General features: G+C 37.1%; 1 protein-coding gene across 1 annotated transcript in view; it reads right to left on the bottom strand.

Annotated features, from left to right (window-relative positions):
• The window catches only part of LOC150102377 (glycogen phosphorylase-like), a 479,880-nt gene that overhangs the window by 262,173 nt on the left and 197,814 nt on the right, over positions 1-19,893 (bottom strand). Inside the window, exon 8 of the mRNA XM_090399808.1 lies at positions 4,239-4,331. Within this exon, the coding sequence (XP_090255934.1) occupies positions 4,239-4,331 (93 nt within the window). The remainder of the gene's footprint in view (positions 1-4,238; positions 4,332-19,893) is intronic.

Below are 19,893 nucleotides of genomic sequence, written 5' to 3'. Positions count from 1 at the left end.
TTTGCCATCATCTGCCGTAACCCAAAGATAGCATCTATCGTCGATCGACCAGGCACGAAGCCCAATTGCTCCTTTGCAATCTCCACCTCCTTCCTCAGTCTTCCATCAAGAACCCGCTCTAGGATTTTCATTGTGTGGAACATCAACTTTATTCCTCTGTAATTCTTACAATCTTGTGCATCCTCTTTACTCATGTAGATGGAGAACAAGAGTACTTTCCTTCCATTCCTTGGGTATATTTTCCTGTTGACAAACTTTCATTAACAGGTCCCACAGCAAGTCAATTCCCTCTTCCCCCAGTGCCTTCCATGCCTCCACTGGAATCCTGTCAGGGCCCACCGATTTTCCATTCTTCATCCTCTTTATGGCCTCCTTCACTTTCACTCTACTAGTGTTCTGCCCCATTCCATCATAAGGTCTCCATCTTCTCTGTGAGTCCTTGCATTTTCCAGATCTACAAAACTTAAATATAGATCTTTGTTATATTCCCATGATTTCTCAACTATTTGTCATAAAGTGAAGATCTGATCCTGACAGCCTCTATTTGGCCTGAATTCAGCTTGTTCTTCACCTAGCTTTTCTTCCGCAATTTTTCTCAACCGTTCTCAAGTATACTTGCAAAAATCTTACCAGGAACACTCAGTAGGGAAATACCTCTGTAATTCTCACATTCAGTTTTATTTCCCTTTTTATATATGGGTACTATGTGAACTCTACTCCAATCATTGTCCCTCTGTCCAGGCCTTCTGAACTATGCAATGCAGCCACTGTAAGAATTTTATACCTTCATACTTCAGCAATTCTGGTTGAATATCATCTACTCCTGCTGCCTTTCCACATTTCAAGCTTTTGGTGGCTTTTTCTACTTCGAGTATGGATATGTATTCCTGAATGTATGCCTGTTGTGTGTTTTTTTTACCACTATGCTATCACTGCTTGTTTCAGTTAGCAATTTTTCAAAGTAATTTACTCTATACTTCAAGGATATCTTTTTCTCCAGTTTTCATGTCACCTTTATCATCTCTAATTCCTTTTACAGCACTCTTTTCTCCATTTCTGAGCTTCTTCAACAAGCTCCAGAATATCTTGCCACCTTCTTGATATTTATTTTCTATGTTCTTACCAAAGTCTTCCCATGACTTTTGTTTAGATAATTTTACACAGTGTTTAGCTTTCTTACATTTGTCTCTGTATTCTCTAAGAGCACAAGCTGACTTATTTGCCAGGAACTTTTGATATGCTTTCTTCTTTTCCTTCACTACCTCTTTAACTTCCTGTGTCCACCATGGAGTTCTGATTTTCCTATCCTTGCAGACAAACTCACCACATGCCTCTCTGGCTGAATCAATCAGCGTTTTCTTCAAGGTTGGCCACTGAATCTCCAAGGTTTGGTTCTTGTTCTCAAACTCTTTCACTTTTTCTTCAATAATCTTTGTGTATTTTAGTCTACACTTCACATCTGAGAGCTGCTCAACTTTTATTTGCTTTAAAACTTTCTTACATGTTTTTCTCTTTGCTCTTTTCTCCAAATTTTCTCAAAATATTTTTGTATGTCTGACAATCATTTCCTACTCTGCTATTTAGATCCCCAACAAGGACCACCTTTTCCTTTTTCATTGTGTCAGTTGCTTTCTCTAAAGTCTCAAAAAATTCCTCCACTTCTACCTTAGTAGAACCTTCTGTGGGACCATAGGCACAAATAAGTCTCACTGTCCAGTTTCCCATTCTGATATCTGCCCACATCACTCTATTTGAGCCTGCCTGCCATTCAAGAAAATTAGCCTCGTATTTAGTGTTGAATACTCTGGCTGCTACTCCTTTTCCTTGATTGTCATTGCCTGAATATAACATTTTGTACTATTAACATAAGCGGCCATTCAGGCCGCTTATGTTAATAGTACCGATCTTTAACTCTGGTGATGTTGAGTTGGTGTGGGTTTTAGGATTTCTTCCACTATCTGAATTTTTGCTGTTTGCTCTGGTTCCCTGGCGAAACAACAGGGGCCTTGTTTAACGGGGCCAGCATGAAATTTTGTCATGTTGTACCATTATTTCTTTTGATTTAAGCCAATAAGAATACAATTTGGGCACCTAATCTCAAATTGCCAGCCCATCGTCATTCGTTTAGCATCCAGGAAGATATCTAACAGGGTGCACCACGAAAAGGTGAGGCGTGGACATCAGGTCAGAAGCCCTGGTCGGTTCTCCGCATTCCTTTAAAGGCTATGTGGAGGTCTCCTTTCAGTTATACAGCTTTGACCCTTAAGCACCCCATCACTATTATGCAAATTGATAAACATTTATAAAGCAGTGGATATAGTACAGAAACCTGAGGTACTCCACTAGTAACCCCCTCATTCTTCTAGATTCCACTCCACCATAGATACTCTCTGGTGTCACCCTGTCAGCCACCTCACTCCCCCTATCCAATCGACAAAGGTAGTTTTGGATCTCTGGAATATTAAGTATGAGGACAAATTGAAGGAATTCAAATTGCATAGCCTAATGGATAGAAGGTGGAGGAGAAGGGACATGATTGAAATATAAGTTGGTAAGGGGTAAATTCCACATTGATGTGAATGAATTTTCACATCCACAGTCAACCACATTAATGTGGATGACTTTTTTTTTATAGAACAGCGGGAGACAGAGTTAGAACTAGAGATCATTCCTGGAAGGTTTATAAGGAGGGTGTGAAGAGTATCTTTTTGTGTGAAGAGTTCCAGGCAACTGGAATGCATTACCTGAAAGTGTAGTGAGTACAGAGACAGTGAATTAAGTGATAGTATGATGAGCTGTGTCATCATACCATCAGGATGAGGAGTCTCTTCACTCCATGAAGGCTGATGATTATGATAATAAAAATAACATCCATTCAAAATTTAATAGCATTACTGCACTATTACCTGTAGATTTTGGTGCTATTTAAAAAAAATCAAAATTATTAATTTGTTTGACACTTAGTAAAACTAATTTAAAATGATAACACTCAATTACTTAGTTTCAAAATCTGTAATTGCTTAAACAATTTATGTAGTTACATTTTAATTTCTAACAAAAATTTTTTTAACCTTCCATTTTTTCAGAACCTCTTTTAGCAAAAGTGGATGAAATATACAGAGCAATAACAATTAATATCAGAATGCAAATCTTTTAAAAATATTAAATTAACAAAACTTAAACTAACAAAATTAACACAGTGAATGGTCCAAACAGTATTCCATAGCATATCTGTCTTCTGTTGGCATGTGAGGAGATGAACACATACATGTCAATAAGTGTACTATGAGTACTTACATAGTGAACATTGAATGTTATTTCTTATTATAAATGGTGTTAATAGGAAAGCGCAAAAATCAAACTGCATGTAATAAGCATAACTTGTGCATTATAATTAATATTCAATATGCCTCAAAAATTATAAAATTATGCAGCTGAAACTGGTGATGCAATACAGTAATCCCTCAATTATTCTACCACAGTGAAAGAGAAATTTGCTGGTCAGATAAATGAAATATTGGAATCTTTGCAATATGTACAAGATGTTAGTTGACACAATAATCCATTCATGAGCAAGATATTTTCAGGCGCAAACTTTGTTTGCTCTCACTGGGATAAAGGATTAAACTAAATTTATTATAGTCTAACCTAGTGAAAAATAAACTTTCAACATCTTTCTCTAAATCCAGAGTAATTTAAAAAAAAAAAAAGAAGGTGGCAAACCTTTTGGCAACTCCTATAAGTAAAGATGACCTTGCTACTGCTTCTGCCTGGTATCTCCAACTCTGGCCTGGCTCCCACTGAAGAGACCTCAATAAAGGTCAAAACTAGTCTGGGTAGTGGCCAATCCCTTAATGCATAACAGTATACATATCCACAAGGAGATGTGTTTTGCATTATGGGAGATACTGGGATAGGAGTGTTGGTAGCTTGCTCCACCTTTGCTACAAGTTGCCTTGGTGTTGCACTGCTTACCCAGGTAAGATAGTACAACACTATATTCAGTCCTGAAGATATTTTCAGGCGCAAACTTTGTTTGCTCTCACTGGGATAAAGGATTAAACTAAATTTACTATTACATTCATGAGCAAGTTAACTGAAGACCTGTTTATTTGAGGGTAGGATAATTGAGATATCACTGCAATAAAGTAGGAAAGAATATGTGCAATCATAAAATTAGTTTGTTATTTTAAAACAAAATACAGCATTAAAAATGCTTAATTTATCAGAATATATACCTTTTTCCAAGGAACCTTCATAATATCTACCAATATACGCATTAATTCTGGGATTGCAAGGGCAGGATGGGTGTCATTTAGCTGAATGGCTACCTGAAATAACACATTAACATTGATGATATAAGCAGATTATAGATTAGAGATATTAGATAATACAAATTTATAATATTAATAATATTATAAATTTATAATATTTATTTATAAAATTTATAATATTAATAATATTATAAATTTATAATATTTATTTATAAAATTTATAATATTATCAAATTAATTATTATTATAATTACGGCTATTATAGCCTGTTTTTGTTTAGGAGTGTCCCTTGTAAAGGGACACTCCTAAACAAAAACTGGCTATAATAGCCATAATTATAATAATAGTGTTTAAGAGGAGTAGCATGGGAATTTTCCCAGAAACTATACCTAATTAAATTAATAATATTAAAAGGGGGAAAACAACCAAAAGAGTTTTCCCAAAAATTTGAGAAAACTTGTTAAAATCTAAATGTATCTTTGAGGATGAGGGGAATTAAGAGGTCTAAAAGGGCACTTAAATCTTTAGATGCTCAAAAAATTACTCTGAAAGCAGAGCAATCAAGATATACCAATATATAAAAATTTTTGGAAAAACAATTGGAATGGACGAATCTTTCATAATACGTCAATGGATTTCAAAACAGATTCCCTAATAATGTAAAATTTGATATTCTTGAGACTGACTGGACATTGTGGAATGTATATCTAGGTTGTGGTAGACTGTTTCTGGTTATCTGTCAGATAACCTGGTTATCTGTCAGATTAACCACTTCTTTTGAGATAACATGCAATACATGTTATAAGGAGAGGGAAGATACTATTCTATTATATAAGGAATAGTCTAATATGAAACCTTCACATACATACTTGTACCATGCTTAATGATATAAATATGTCTCTGGAAAAAAAAAAAAAGCTAGCTATGTTAACAGAATCCTCATTAAAGGAGATAATATGAAGTATAGGGATAGGTTCCTAAATAAAACAAAATAGACATATTTCAGCCTTATTTTATTTTTTTTTTTAATTTTATTAAAACTTATGTTATAAATAATGGGGGAAGAACAAGAGGTCATTCCTAGAAGCCATATAAAAGAGAGCAAAGAATAGTGAGAAGCGGGTTTTTTTTTGCATCGATAGTGATAAATAATTGGAATGCATTGCCTGAGAGTGTAATGATATAGAGAATTTGAATGTATTGAGGGCATAGTATGATGAGCTGTAGGTATGACAGAGGAATCTTCCATGATGAGTCTTTGTAGGGGGGATCTGGGAATAACAATAATCTTCTTTTCACTTTTTATTGATTAACTGATTGTGTGGTCAAAAGAAGAATTTTGAAAAAGTATTTAAAACATGAATTAAAACTTAATAACATGATGATTTTGCAAAGGCATTTGACAGAATACCACATGGAACTCTGTTATGCAAATTAGAACAAGTGGGGAAAGATATGACACTGGTTAACTGGATAAGAGGGTGGCCGCTGGACAGATATCAAAAAGTGGTATATGGAGGGACTGAATCAAGGCAAAAACAGGTGACTAGTGGTGTGCAGAAAGGTTCAGTACAGGGATCACTGCTGTTTAATTTGTATATAAATGATATAGGAAATATTCGGTTGTTTGCTGAGTAGTTAATCAAAGCAATGTGGAGAGCTTGCAGGACAATTTAAACAGGCTGTCAGTATGGGCAAAATTTAATGGGTATCAGTTTAATGTCGAGAAATGTAATGTTATGCATTTCGGGATAAATAGATTACAAGCCATGTATCACATTGATGGTACTGTACTCCAGGAAATAGATGAAGCTAGAGATTTAGGGGTGGTGGTAGACAGAGAGTTAAAGTTTAGAGGTTGCTAAGTAGCCCATAAGATTACTTGACTATTGAAGAACACATTAACAATTAGAGATAAGGAAGTTGTTATTCCTCTTTATAAGGCCTTGATATGCCCAAATTTGGATTACTGTGTTCAAGTCTGGTCCTCTGGGTTTCTTGGAGATGAGGAAGTGGTGGAGAGGATTCAGAGATAAGTGGCCTGTGGAATGTTCTATATGAGGATAGATTGAAGGTGTGTGGATTGCAGAAGTTGGTCGATAGGAGAAAAAGAAGGGATATGATAGAAACATTTAAGTTACTTTTATACGATTTTATAAGATTGATGAAGGGGAAATGTTTCAGTAGATGGTTAGAAAGACCAGAACAAGAGGTCATCCAAGTTGAATAAAGATGTGGTCAGCAAGGGGGGGGGGGGTGAGGACTAGATTTTTTGCTTGGAGAGCTGTGAATGAGTGAAATGGATTTCCAGAGTCAGGTGTGAGGACTTTGTCTGTTCATGGGTTCAAGGCAAGGTATGACACACTGTGTGGATAATTCTGACTACCTTTCATATCACACTATTATCTTTTATCCTTCTCAACAACCTCTTGATAACCAGTCTTACATTCTCCTTGTTCCCAATCTAGTCATTTGTCCCTACAACCACTACCAACTCTTACTTGCTTACTCCTCAAAGTTATTTTTTATAATTCTGATGATGAGAATAGAAAACTCATCAGTAGTTAACCACACATGCTTGGAGATTAGGTACTCTGTGGTAAAGACAATAATTCCTCAGAGGCACTTCCAACAAGAATAAAAATTTTACAGTAAGGCAGGAAACAGCATCATGAAAGACAGTGCATTTGAGTGCATATGAGATAGAGGCCTACAGGACAAAATACACAGTTAGTTGTTTCTACAGGTCGAAGTATAAAGGAAAATGTAGGTAACATGCAATGGCAGATTAACTCAACGAGGATAGGGTGAGTAATTATTTTGTCATTGCATGCCATCTACATTTTCATATATAGCACAGATAGATAGATGCACACTGGAAGGAATTTTTTCCTTTACAAAGGGGAAGAGAGAGAGAGAGAGAAGAAATAGAATTTATGTAGTTAGTGAGAGATAATTAGCTAAAACAGTATGTAATGGATAATTTTCCATTAAGAGGTCATATATGTGAAATTACATGTTGGTGATGAAAAACTTAGGAGACAGCTTGGGACTGTGTAAATGGCATAAGAACTTGCAAGGAAAAGAAGTTGTCTTTACTGTGCACCCACAGATGCGAGACTATTCGACACTTCTGTGCATGTCAGGAGAAGGAGAATCCATTCTGATATTAGGGTAATCAATGCGTTTCATGGTATGAGTGTTTATTATTATACGTCAGAAAATTCGATTTTCTTTTATGAAAATTCTAGTTCTTAAAGTGGTAATAACTATTTCGCTTGTACAATAGTTGGAAAATTTACATATAAAGCATGTGATTTCACGTGTTGGTGACCAGTTCATACGTCCTTTATTTATTTCTCCCCTTTCAGCATGAATTAACTATTTTTGGCACATTGCCAGCCCTGGTTCTATGAACTGTGGGCATACAATACCTTATCCATGGGGAAATGGTAAAGAGGTGTTTAAAGAGAGTGGTATCAAACTGCATACGTAATGTGAGGAAGAAAAATCAAGTGGCAATTTAATAGGTTCATAGCTTCATTAAGCAGGAGCTGCAAGAAAAAAAAAGTTGTGGGGACAATATAACTTATTATTTTTTTTTTTTTATCTGCAAGCTCATGAATAGTACAAAGTACAAGCAACAAGGAAGAAGAGCAAAATCAGATTATGAGAGGAAACTAGCTAAGCAGGCCAAATGAAATTTCAAACAGCTCTTTTATTATGCAGTAATTAAACTAAAGAATGATGACAGATGGATAATTTTAATGAATATTTCAATGAAAAGAAGGTGAAAGAAGCAAAATAAGCAGTTTTACAACTGAATTTTCAAGAAACGTTTCATGGAAATTAAACACACCATACAGAGGAAAATGTATGTGGTAATAAGGAAATGGACTTTCTAGAATTTTTGAGGGACAAATGCCTTAGGCAACATGTAATAGAGAGAACAAGAGGTTCAAGAGTTTTGGATTTGGTCATAGCATCAGAAGAGCTGATAATAACTGAGATGACATCTCCCCCCCCCCCCCCATTTGATGAGGGTGACCATGTGGTTTTGACTTGGAAGATGTAGACATGCAGGATATTAAAGTAAAGGGAACATATGTGGAATTAAGGCAGGTGATTACAATAGACTTAGATATCAACTTGGGGGCAGTACCATGAAGGGAGGAATTGGAAGGCTAGGATATCATTAGTGCTAGGAAAATTGTGAAGGAATATTTGTTAGCAGCAATAGTAAGCTGTATTCCATGAGTAAAAAAGCAGACACAGTTTGGTGTGAAGTGGATGACAAACAATATCAAACAGGAACTGAAGGTGAAAAAGAGATTATGGAAGAGATATAAGGAGAGGAGTGGAGAGCAGATGCATGAAGAATATAAGACTCATGCCAGGAGAGTAACTAGTATAGCGAGGAAGTCAAAACTGGAGTATGAGAAGGGATTGGCACTAAGATCAAAATAAAATCCTAGGGAATTTTTTAGCTATGTGGCCAGTAGGAGGAGAAATGACTGTGGAAGAATGACATTGTGGGATAAAAATGGGAATAGAGCGACTGATGCAGAGGACATAGTGGAGTTGTTCAATGAACACTTTATTGGAGTATTTCATCCTGGAGAAGTAGGTTTTAATACTGGAGGAATTGGACAGGTTCGGGGGGTTTAGAGTTGCAAGAGGAGAGTGTGTGTTTCAAATATTGAGTGCTCTGGATGTGAGTAAAGCTATGGTACCGGATGGTGTTTCACAATGGGTTTTGAGAGAATGTGCTAAAGAACTGACAGCTCTGTTGACCTGGCTTTTCAATGAAAGTCTGGCTGGGGAAAGGGTACCCAAAGGAAGGAAGGAAGGTAAGATAGTGCAACTGCTTAAGGGTGGTAGCAGACTGGAAGTGTCTAATTATAGGCCAGTTTGTGTGTCATCAGTAGTTGTTAACGTCTTGGAAAAATTAGTGAGGGACTAGATGCAGCGTTGGGCAGATGAGGTTAATGTTATCTGTGAGAATAAACATGGATTTGTAAAGGGGTGCTCTTGCTTTAGTAATATGATTGTCTTTTATAATAAAGTGAGAAGAGCGGTTGATGAAGGAAAAGAATATACTGCCATTTTTTTGAATTTTGCAAAGGCATTTGACCGGGTGCTACATGATAAGCCGATATTTAAGTTGCAGCACATGGGTTTAGATATCAGATTGGTCAAGTGGATTCAGGACTGGCTGTCTGATAGGTATTAGAAAGTTGTGTATGGTGGGGCAATATAAAAGAAGCAGAAGGTTACAAGTGGGGTTCTAAAGGGCTCAGTACTGGGACCTGTACTGTTTAACAATACAGATCAAAGAGGGTGAGGAGTGGTTTCTTTGCATGGCGGGTGGTTGAACTGTGGAATGCATTGCGTGATATCAATGATATTGTTATATCAATAATGGATTGCAAGGGGATATTCAGTTGTTTGCAGATGATGTGAAGCTGAGAAGGGTTATTAGTAATAGTGCAGATGTGGTGGCCCTGCAAGAGGATTTGAATCAACTAGACAGATAGGTAAATGAATGGGGATATCAGTTTAATGCAGCAAAATGTCAAGTCTTGAAGTTTGGGATATGAGGGTGGTCTGAAAAGTTCTTGGCCTAGACCATAGATGGCAACACTACAAGGAAAAAGTTTCTTTTTCTGAGTTGGTACATCCGTCATAAGCATCCATGTGAAATTGCAAGTCATTATATCAAGTAGTTTGTTTTATACAGCTGTCTGAAACAAAAGTGTTGTCTGTATCCCTTGAAATGGATAAAATTGAGTATCATGCGGTTATAAATTCTTTGTAAAAGAAGGTTTAATGCCAAAAGAAATTCATTCGAAGTTCATAAAAGTTTATGGGCACTCTTCTCCTTTGTTTTCGACAATTAAAAAATGACCTACTGAGTTTAAACGTGGCCTTACTAGCCTTGAAGATGATTCACATGAAAGATGTCCAAAAAGTGTAACAACACCAGAAATCATTGATGAAGTGCACGATATGGCATTGGATGACCAGCGAGTCAAAGTGTGCAAAATTGCTGAGAATATAGCATTTCAAAAGAACATTTAGGATATATTTTGCATTAAGAATTGCAAATGAAAAAGCTTTGTGCAAGATGGGTGCCGTGCTTGCTTGCAGCAGAGTTCCATCAGCAGAAAAGGTCGTGGCATCGGTGTTTTAGGATGCTAAAGGCATTTTGTTTATTAATTATCTTGAAAAGGGTAAAACAATAACCAGGAAATATTATTTCGATCTTTTAACCAGACTAGGTGAAAAAATTCATGAGAAAAGACCTGGTTTGCAGAAGAAAAAAAATCATCTTTCTTCAGGACAATGCACCTGCCCACAAAGGGTGTTTTGGCAATAGGAAAATTAAGGGATTTGCACTATGAATTGTTGGAACATCCACCCTATTCCCCAGATTTGGCTCACTCTGACTTCTATCTCTTCCCAAAACTAAAACTCTTCCTCGCTGGTCAGCATTTTTCTTCGAATCTGGAGATGATTGCAGCTGTAGAGGGGTATTTTGCAGATCTTACTGCACACCACTGCACGGACGGGATAATGGTGCTGGAGCATCGCTGGAATAAATGTATTAGTCTTAAGGGAGATTATGTTGAAAAATAAAAATAATTTTGAAATTATAAATTCGCTGTTTCATTGTTAGGCAGAGAACTTTACAGACCACCCTTATACATTGATGGGACGCTGCATACTCTATTGGAAGAGCTGTACTAGAAGAAGTAGGGGAGACAAGAAATCTGGGGGTGATGATTGATAGAAAACTGAAATTCAGGGAGCATATTGCAAAGGTGGTGAAGGTAACTCAGTGGATTGCTGCAGTACTGAGAAGGACACTGACCTGCAGAGATAAGAGTTATCATTCCGTTGTATAAGAACTTGATCAGACCACACTCAGACTATTGTTCTCAAATTTGGTTCCCAGGATTTGAAGGGGATAAATTAAGGGGATAAACTGTGGCAAGGGTACAGAGGCAGATAACAAAGATGGTTTCAGGACTGTACAATATGAGTTATGAGGATTGGCTGAGGGAATGTGAACTGCAGAGTTTGGTGAATAGAAGGAGAGGTGATATGATCGAGACTTTTAAACTGTTGAGAGGAAGTTCCTGGGTGGACAGTGGGGAGTTCTTTCGCTTGGTGTAACAATGGGAAGGAGCGATGACAAGGGGAGGCGGCCATCCCTGGAGTCTGCAAAAGGAGGCTGTAAACGAGAGGATGAGGAGTGGTTTCTTTGCATGGCGGGTGGTTGAACTGTGGAATGCATTGCGTGATAGAGTGGTGAAAGCAAGAGCGGTTAATGAGTTCAAGGAGTGGTATGATAGACTTTGTGTTTCCTAGGAAGGACCTCCCATGATGAATCTCTTGACTCCATGGAGGCCTGAATAATAATAATAATAATAATAATAATAATAATAATAATAATAATAATAATAATAATAATAATAATACAGGAATGAATAAAATGGCAGTTCAATGACTCCAATATTTTGTTTGTCAAAGAGACATTACTGATCATTCAATATAAAATTAACGTGCACAAGCAAAATAAAGAAAATGAAAATGATTAGTCTAAAGGCATAATGATAAGATACCATCTATAATGATAAGATACTGTAATTCCTATGACCTGCTAGCAACCAAGGTTATCTATGAGTGCTAGTAGATAACCTTGGTTGCTAGCAGGTCATAGGAATTACAATTTCCAATATCTCTGAAGTCTCACATGTCCACATTTTATTAATTTAGATTTCAGTATTAAGTTCAGCTATTTATTCTAAAAAAGTCTTATGTGATACTTGTTGTAATGAAGCATAGCAGTTTCCATTTGCTTTTCTTGGTTTCATTTAATTACTTGAAATGACATAGGATATAAAGATGAATTCTTTATATCCTATGATAGGGTTTTTATATCCAAAGCGAGCTCTCTGGAGCCCTAAGGCTCCACAACTGAAATTCTAGGGCTCCATGAATCTTGTTTACAAACATTCACTTTTTTTTTAAATAATGAATCGAATGCTATATTTGTTTGTTTTATAGCTATTTTTTGTGAGCATATGCCATGTTTTGTCACCAGTAGCGATTGTTTCAAGGAAGTTTGAGTCCTTATGAGCAGTTTTTAATGAGGTCCTTGCAGTGTTCAATTCGATACATTTTCTGGTTGTCGGTCAACTTGTGGGGAACAAATCGCACATTCAATTTATGAATACCCAAACTCTCATTCAAAATGTTGTGCACAGTTGATTTTGGAATCCCGAATTCATCTTCAATCAATCTCACGGATAATATTTTTGGATGTTAACTTTGCTCAGTCCAGTTTTTGGACAGCCTGGCTTTTCATTGTTCTCAAGCGTCTCACGTCCACTTCGAAACCGCTTAAACCACTCGTAAACTTCAGTATGGGAAAAGCATTCGTTACGGTATGCTTTTTGAAGCATTTGCTGCGTTTTGGTAAAACTTTTACCAAGTTTAACACAAAAGTCAATCGCAGCTCTCTGTTTGAAACTCATTTTCCAACCCTTTCTTTTAAGGTTACACGGTGATCAGCATTCATATTTATGAATTTAGGGACACAAAACACATGTGTTGAAAAGATTATTTTACTGATTAATAATAAAATAATAACTTTACTTTTTGACCCCTGTATTGAGGTCATCTTCAGAAGGATACATGTGTATAAGAACAAGCTACATGCTGTTGCACTCTATATAAGTAAATTATATCTACGTTGTTAACTAATCTTTTTTCTTTGCCTGCTCTCTAGTGATAAAAAATAAAAAATAAATAAAATAAAATAAACAAAAATAAAATAAAAACTACAATAAACTCTGCTAAAGTCCTCATGTACTAGGATTCTTCTTGAATTATATAGTTTATATTGTTATATTACAAATATCTTCTGGATTTGTATAGTACAGGTTGCTATTGAATATTCAGGAGGGGGGGGGGGGAAAACACTTCATCAAGTCTTCTTGTATTGAGATTTTTCTTCGTGGTTGCTATGAAGATTGTAGATGGGTACTCCACATTCTTGGAATTGTTAGACCATCATTTTTATTCAGATTGATAATGTTTGAGCATTTCACATGCTTCCTTGAATTTCCGATCGAACCAGGTTTTGGTGCAGTGTAGGGACTTGGTACCTTTCCAGTCAATTCTGTGGTATGTTTGGAGTGCATGGTCAGAAAGGCCGGTTTTTCCAAAATGGAGGTATTTTATGTGATGTTTGTGTTCATCCTTTCTGATTCAGATGGTTCGCCCTGTTTCCCCTATGTATGGTATGTTACATGTGCAATCTATTTTGTAAACCCCTGGGTGGGCTAAGTGTGGCAGGGGATCCTTGGAAGAACTGAGTAGCTGTCTTAAGTTTGTCAGGGGTTTAAAGGTGGTTTTGATGTTGTATTTTTTTTTTTTTTAAATTGTTTCTTCCGGCCACGTGTTAAATGATTTAAGTAGTTAAGTAGTTTTCTTTTTGTTACGTTGCGTGGGGTTGTAATTTACCATTTGGTAGGTGTTGTGGTCCGATACTAAATGGCTCATTTTTTCAATGTAGGTTGTCCGATAAACCAACAGTGGCATTCCCTTTATCTGCTTTTGTGATAATAATAATGTCACGGTTATTTTTTAGGAATTTGAGGACCAGTTTATCTGCTTTGTTTAGGTTTCTTAATTTTTTGGTTCAATTTAGTAAACAGGCAGTTTCCATCTGTATTTTGTCAGCTAAATTGGCGGAGAGGGATCTTAAACCTCTCTCGATATGATATATTATATCTAGTTTATCTACTGACCTCGGAGCAATGGCATAATTTAAACATTTCTCCAGTAGTGAGAGTTCACCTTGTGTGAGGTTGTAATCCGATTGGTTGATAACCAGACAGTGGTCCAATGGTGGTTGGTTGCTCCTAACTGCATTGTTGGGTGATTGGCTGCTCCTTCCGTTATGGCGTCGTAATTGTCTTGTGCTTTCCTGTAGTTTTAATGCTTGAAACTTTGTTATTAATTGTTCTTTGTTTTTGAGTAATAGGTGCTTGGCCGAGTTGTCTGTGATCCTGTCAAGAATATTCCAAATTTCAAGATCTATTAGTTAGCTCTGACATAACTTCCCTTTTCACCAATGTCCCAATCAATGATACTATCCTACTCTTACAGAACATATTTCCACACGACATCACTGCTCTCTTTGCCCCCATACTCCGTTCGGGATATTTCGTGTGGCAAAACAATTTTTACCTTCAAAAAGAGGGTACCACCATGGGCTCACCACTCTTCCCCCCAATAGTGAACTTTTATATGGAAGATTTTGAGCAACGAGCTCTAGAATAGGCGTGCCTAAAGCCCAAAATTTGGCTCAGATACGTTGACGATATTTTCGCCATTTGGCCTCACAGCCACCAAGCACTAGATACATTCCTTAGCCACCTGAACAAACAACACAAATCATTCAATTCACCACTGAAATTGAAAAAAACAACTCTCTTCCATTCCTAGACACATTTGTCACACGTCTTCCTTTGGACTGTCTCTCCTTCTCAGTTTACCGCAAACCTACACACACAGGCAAGTACATACACAAAACTTCCTATCACCACCAACACAAAAACTAGGGGTCATAAGCACCTTTAAACACAGAGCTCAAACCAATTGTTCAAATGAACAAGCTCTTAACCATGAATATGAGACCATCAAACATACTTTTATAAAAAATGGATACAGTATAAAAACCATTCACAAGATCCTCCACAAAGATACTACTAATAACAAAATAGATTGCACATTTTGGAAAAACCAGCCTTTCTGACCATGCACTCCAAACATACCACAGAATTGACTGGAAAGGTACCAAGTCCCTACACCGCACCAAAACCTGGTTCGATCGGAAATTCAAGGAAGCATGTGAAATGCTCAAACATGATCAATCTGAATAAAAATGATGGTCTAACAATTCCAAGAATGTGGAGTACCCATCTACAATCTTCATAGCAACCACAAAGAAAAATCTCAATACAAGAAGACTTGATGAAGTGTTTCCCCCCCCCCCCCTCCTGAATATTCAATAGCAACCTGTACTATACAAATCCAGAAGATATTTGTAATATAACAATATAAACTATATAATTCAAGAAGAATCCTAGTACATGAGGACTTTAGCAGAGTTTATTGTAGTTTTTATTTTATTTTTGTTTATTTTATTTTATTTATTTTTTTTTTTTTTATCACTAGAGAGCAGGCAAAGAAAAAAGATTAGTTAACAACGTAGATGTAATTTACTTATATAGAGTGCAACAGCATGTAGCTTGTTCTTATACACATGTATCCTTCTGAAGATGACCTCAATACAGGGGTCAAAAAGTAAAGTTATTATTTTATTATTAATCAGTAAAATAATCTTTTCAACATGTGTGTTTTCTGTCTCTAAATTCATAAATATGAATCATTTTCCAACCATTCGACAAATCACACTGTCACTCTTGGCATTATAGCTCAGCTTCTAATGAAACAAATGTCATAAACAGTTGACACAACACTAATGAAGGCTGCCGCTTTCGACAACAAGATACAACAGGTGGCACCACTGGTTTCTTCTATTTTCAAAAAGTTCGGTTTCTTTTTGGAGAGAGGATGTATATTGGATGTAATTATGGATGTGCATGAAACTCCCAAGGATATATTATTATTATTATTATTATTATTATTATTATTATTACCCCAAAATCTCATGGAGACAAAGATTCATCTGGGAGGTCCTCTTATCACACACACACACACACATACACACACAGCTCATCATACGGTGCCTTGAACACATTCAAACTACTTGCAGATACCACATTCTCAGGCAAGGCATTCCAATCACTCACAACTCTGCACGAAAAAAAACTGCCCCTCACTCCCCTACTCACACCCTCTTTATACAATTTTCAGGGATGACCTCTGGTTCTCCTCCGATCTCCCACTATTTTCTGTAAAACTTCTCCAGCATTGATCCTATACCAACTTGTAGGTCTCTATCATATCTCCCCTCTTCCTCCTGTTCACCAGACTCTGCAAATTACATCTTCTCAATCTTTCCTCATACTCGAATTACAGAGGTCAGAAACTGCCTTAGTCAATAGCCTTTGGACCCTTTCCAACATCTCTTCATTCTTCTGAAAATCAGGTGACCAAATCTGGGCACAATACTAATCAAAGCCTTATACAAGAATTTTGGAACAAGAATCTCCCTACTTCTACATGTCAGTGTCCTCCACATCATTCCCAGAAGCCTTTGTGTTGTCTTCACAATTTTGGCTATGTGTCCCCTAAATTTCAGATCCTTATCCACTGTCACCCCCAGATTTCTTATTTCTTCCACCTCCAACAATATATCCTCAGCAAGAATAAATTCTGCATCCCATCTTTGTTTTCCAAATTTTAAAAACTTACATTTTGCAACAGTGAACTCACATCTCCCTTTCCGTGCCCAATCACTCAATTAATTCAAGTCTTCTCATAAGGCCACAACATCTTCACTACTCTTAATGGTTCATCCCAACTTTGCATCATCTGCAAACAACAGAATATCTCCATCCAAATCTTCACCTATATTGTTAATATACAAGTTAAATAGTAATGGCCCCCAAAACAGACTCCCTGAGGCACTCCACTAGTGACCTATCTTTCCCTGGATGTTGCTCCCCCATACACAACCTGTTGATACCTGTCAGATAGCCAGTCCAATCCAATGCACTAATCTAATATCCAACCCCATCTGTTCTAGTTTGACTATCAATTTATCATGAGGTACTCTATCAAAAGCCTTTGCGAAATCTAAGTATATTACTGTGTATCTTTCTCCTCTGTCCAAGGAAGTAGTCACTTTATTGTAATAAGTAAGTAGATTACTAAAACATGACCTCCCTTTAGAAAATCCATGCTGTCCATCAAAGATTATACCATTGTTGTCAACCCAACTCTGGATCCTAGTTCTCACAAGCTTTTTCAACAACTTAATCACAACACCTGACACACAGATAGATCTATAGTTTGATGCTTGAGTTCGATCACCTCCTTTATGAAGTGGCACAATCTTGCCCTCCTTAGGGACTTAACTGAGTGCAAGACTCGTATTAAAAAAAATATGTCGAGACAAGTGTCAACTCCTTGGCACATTCCTTCAGAATACGTGGCAATATATTATCAAGTCCCACAGCTTTATTAACATGTAGTTTACTCAACTCCCCATACATATACCTCTTGCTCACTTACAGTCAGTCTCTCCTCCCCATCATCTACTGCTCTCAATCTCTCCATGAAGTCACATTCGCAAGATTGAAAGACCTTTATGAATTGCTCATTAAGTATCTCCACCACACATTCTGCAACAGCTGTCTTTATACCATTTTCTCCAATCAATGTCATCCTTCCATAATCATTCTTTCTTTTGCTGGCTACATATCGAAAGAACTCCTTAGGATTCTTTTTGGCTTCATTAGCTAACTGCTGTTCATAACTCTCTTTAGCTACCCTCACCAACCAAGTCACCCTCCTTGCGTGGTCTTTGTAGACCTCATGGAATTGATTATTTCCACTTTTCTTATGCTGCCTCCACAATGCCCTCTTTCTCTGTACTCATGCTTAATCTCTTTATTCGTCCATCTCACACCTACCTTATTTAACCTTCTCACCTTTGGAATACACTTAGACATTACATCTACTAGATAATTTTTGAAAAGGAAATATAGATAACCATAATTTGAAAATCTCCCACTTAACAATCAATACAACTAAGCACCTATAAAAAAACAGCACATAGCACCCTATTTAGGATTTTAAGCTTTCAGTATAACAATTTTGAAATCCTTTGTTTTGCCTATAAACACATTACAGTTTTGTATGTTACTGCATCCTGGATGACAGATGTCCTCTTTGTCAGAGATGAAGTCATTACACTGTTGCTTAATTCATTCCCACGTATTATGCTTTATTTCCATAAAATTCCATCATGAGGTATAACCATCACTTACACCCACATACATACATCACGTGGGTGATCATTTCTCAAGGGTGTATCATCTAGATGAAGTTAATGTAGTGACTAATATACAAAAGCCCTTCCAGAACTAACACCAATTCAGTATCATCTCTTCAATATATCCTACTCAACGGCATCTACCCGACAATATGGAAACAGGTTCACATCCAGCCCATCTTAATGAAAGGTTATAAAAGTCAAATCATTAAACTACTGACCAACTGCTCTCACTTCTGTTCTCTCAAAAAATTATGGAGAAGGTCATCAACAACCACCTTTTGAACCACCTAGAGACATGCCAACAAATCAGTGACCAACAGTATGGATTCTGGCACTTACAATCTACTGCTGATTTTCTTGCTTTCACCACCCACCTATGGACTCAGGCCATGGAGAAATTTGGAGAAACTCACGATTGCCCTCGACATCTCAAAGGCATTTGATCGAGTTTGGCAAAGGGGGCCTACTCACCAAACTGCCATCCTATGGTCTGCAAATGGATTACCAACTTTCTCATTGGCCGCTCATTACCCTCACTCTTTTTCTATTGTATATAAATGACCCACTCTCACAGGCTTCCAGTCCTATCCATAGCTTTACCAACGACAGTGCACTCCATTCCCCCTTTTCATTTGACAAACCTGTTAGTGATTAAGTATTAGAATACTCAAGATCTACCATTATCAGAGACCTGAATTCAGATCTCCTAGCTATGTCTCATTGGGGAACGGACAACCTTGTAAACTTCAATGCCACCAAAACCCAGTTTTGTCTGATCTCTCACAAGAAGGAGCTTGCATCACTCTCCCCTTCCCTTCAGTAATACTGAGATATCAAAACATGATCAGATTTCTCTTCTTGGACTGAATTGTACCTCTGATCTTTCCTGGCAAAACCATATTTCAACTATAGCTTCTGCAGCTGCCAAAAAACTTAGAGTACTTTTCTGCACAAGACACCACTTCCCACCTTCTCAGCTGCTAACCCTATACAAAGCCCAAATCTTACCAGCCATTGAATATTGTTCCCATATTTGAGGTGGTGCACCAAACTCCTCTCTAAGATTGCTTGCTTCTATCCAGAAGACGGCAATCTGTTAATTAATGATCCCTCTCTCACAAACCCACTTCAATCCCTCACTCACAGGTGTTCAGTTTCTGCTTTGTGCCTCTTCTACAGATACTTTCATGAACAGTACTCTGCTGAATTAGCCACGATTTTTTCCCCACTGTCCTGCAAAACCTTTACCATGAGTTGCCTCACACTTGCATTACGTGCAGGCACAAACTTGACTTACTTCTCTGCTTGCTTACTTGGGAAAAAGGATTAAAACTTAGCTTATAAAATTGCTTGGTATCTTTAACATAGTATATACCCAAGGTAAAAAACTTTCTACATCTTACTCTCATCCTGAGATTTTTATTTAATAAGGTCAAAGCACCTTGTGGCAACTTACTTGAAACAGCACATAACTGAAGGGACACATGGTGTGAGAGTGTTGGACCTGGTTATTGGTTCAGAGGATATATGCATAAATAAGGTGTCCTCGTTACCTCCAATTGGTGAAAGCGATCA

The sequence above is a fragment of the Typopeltis vanoorti genome, chromosome 10 (assembly GCF_054136105.1).
Source record: "Typopeltis vanoorti isolate ZY-2024b chromosome 10, IOZ_Tvanoo_1.0, whole genome shotgun sequence".
NCBI classification, from domain to species: Eukaryota; Metazoa; Arthropoda; class Arachnida; order Uropygi; family Thelyphonidae; genus Typopeltis; species Typopeltis vanoorti.
Note: the sequence above shows the minus strand (reverse complement) of the source record. Positions and strands in the feature narration are given on the sequence as shown.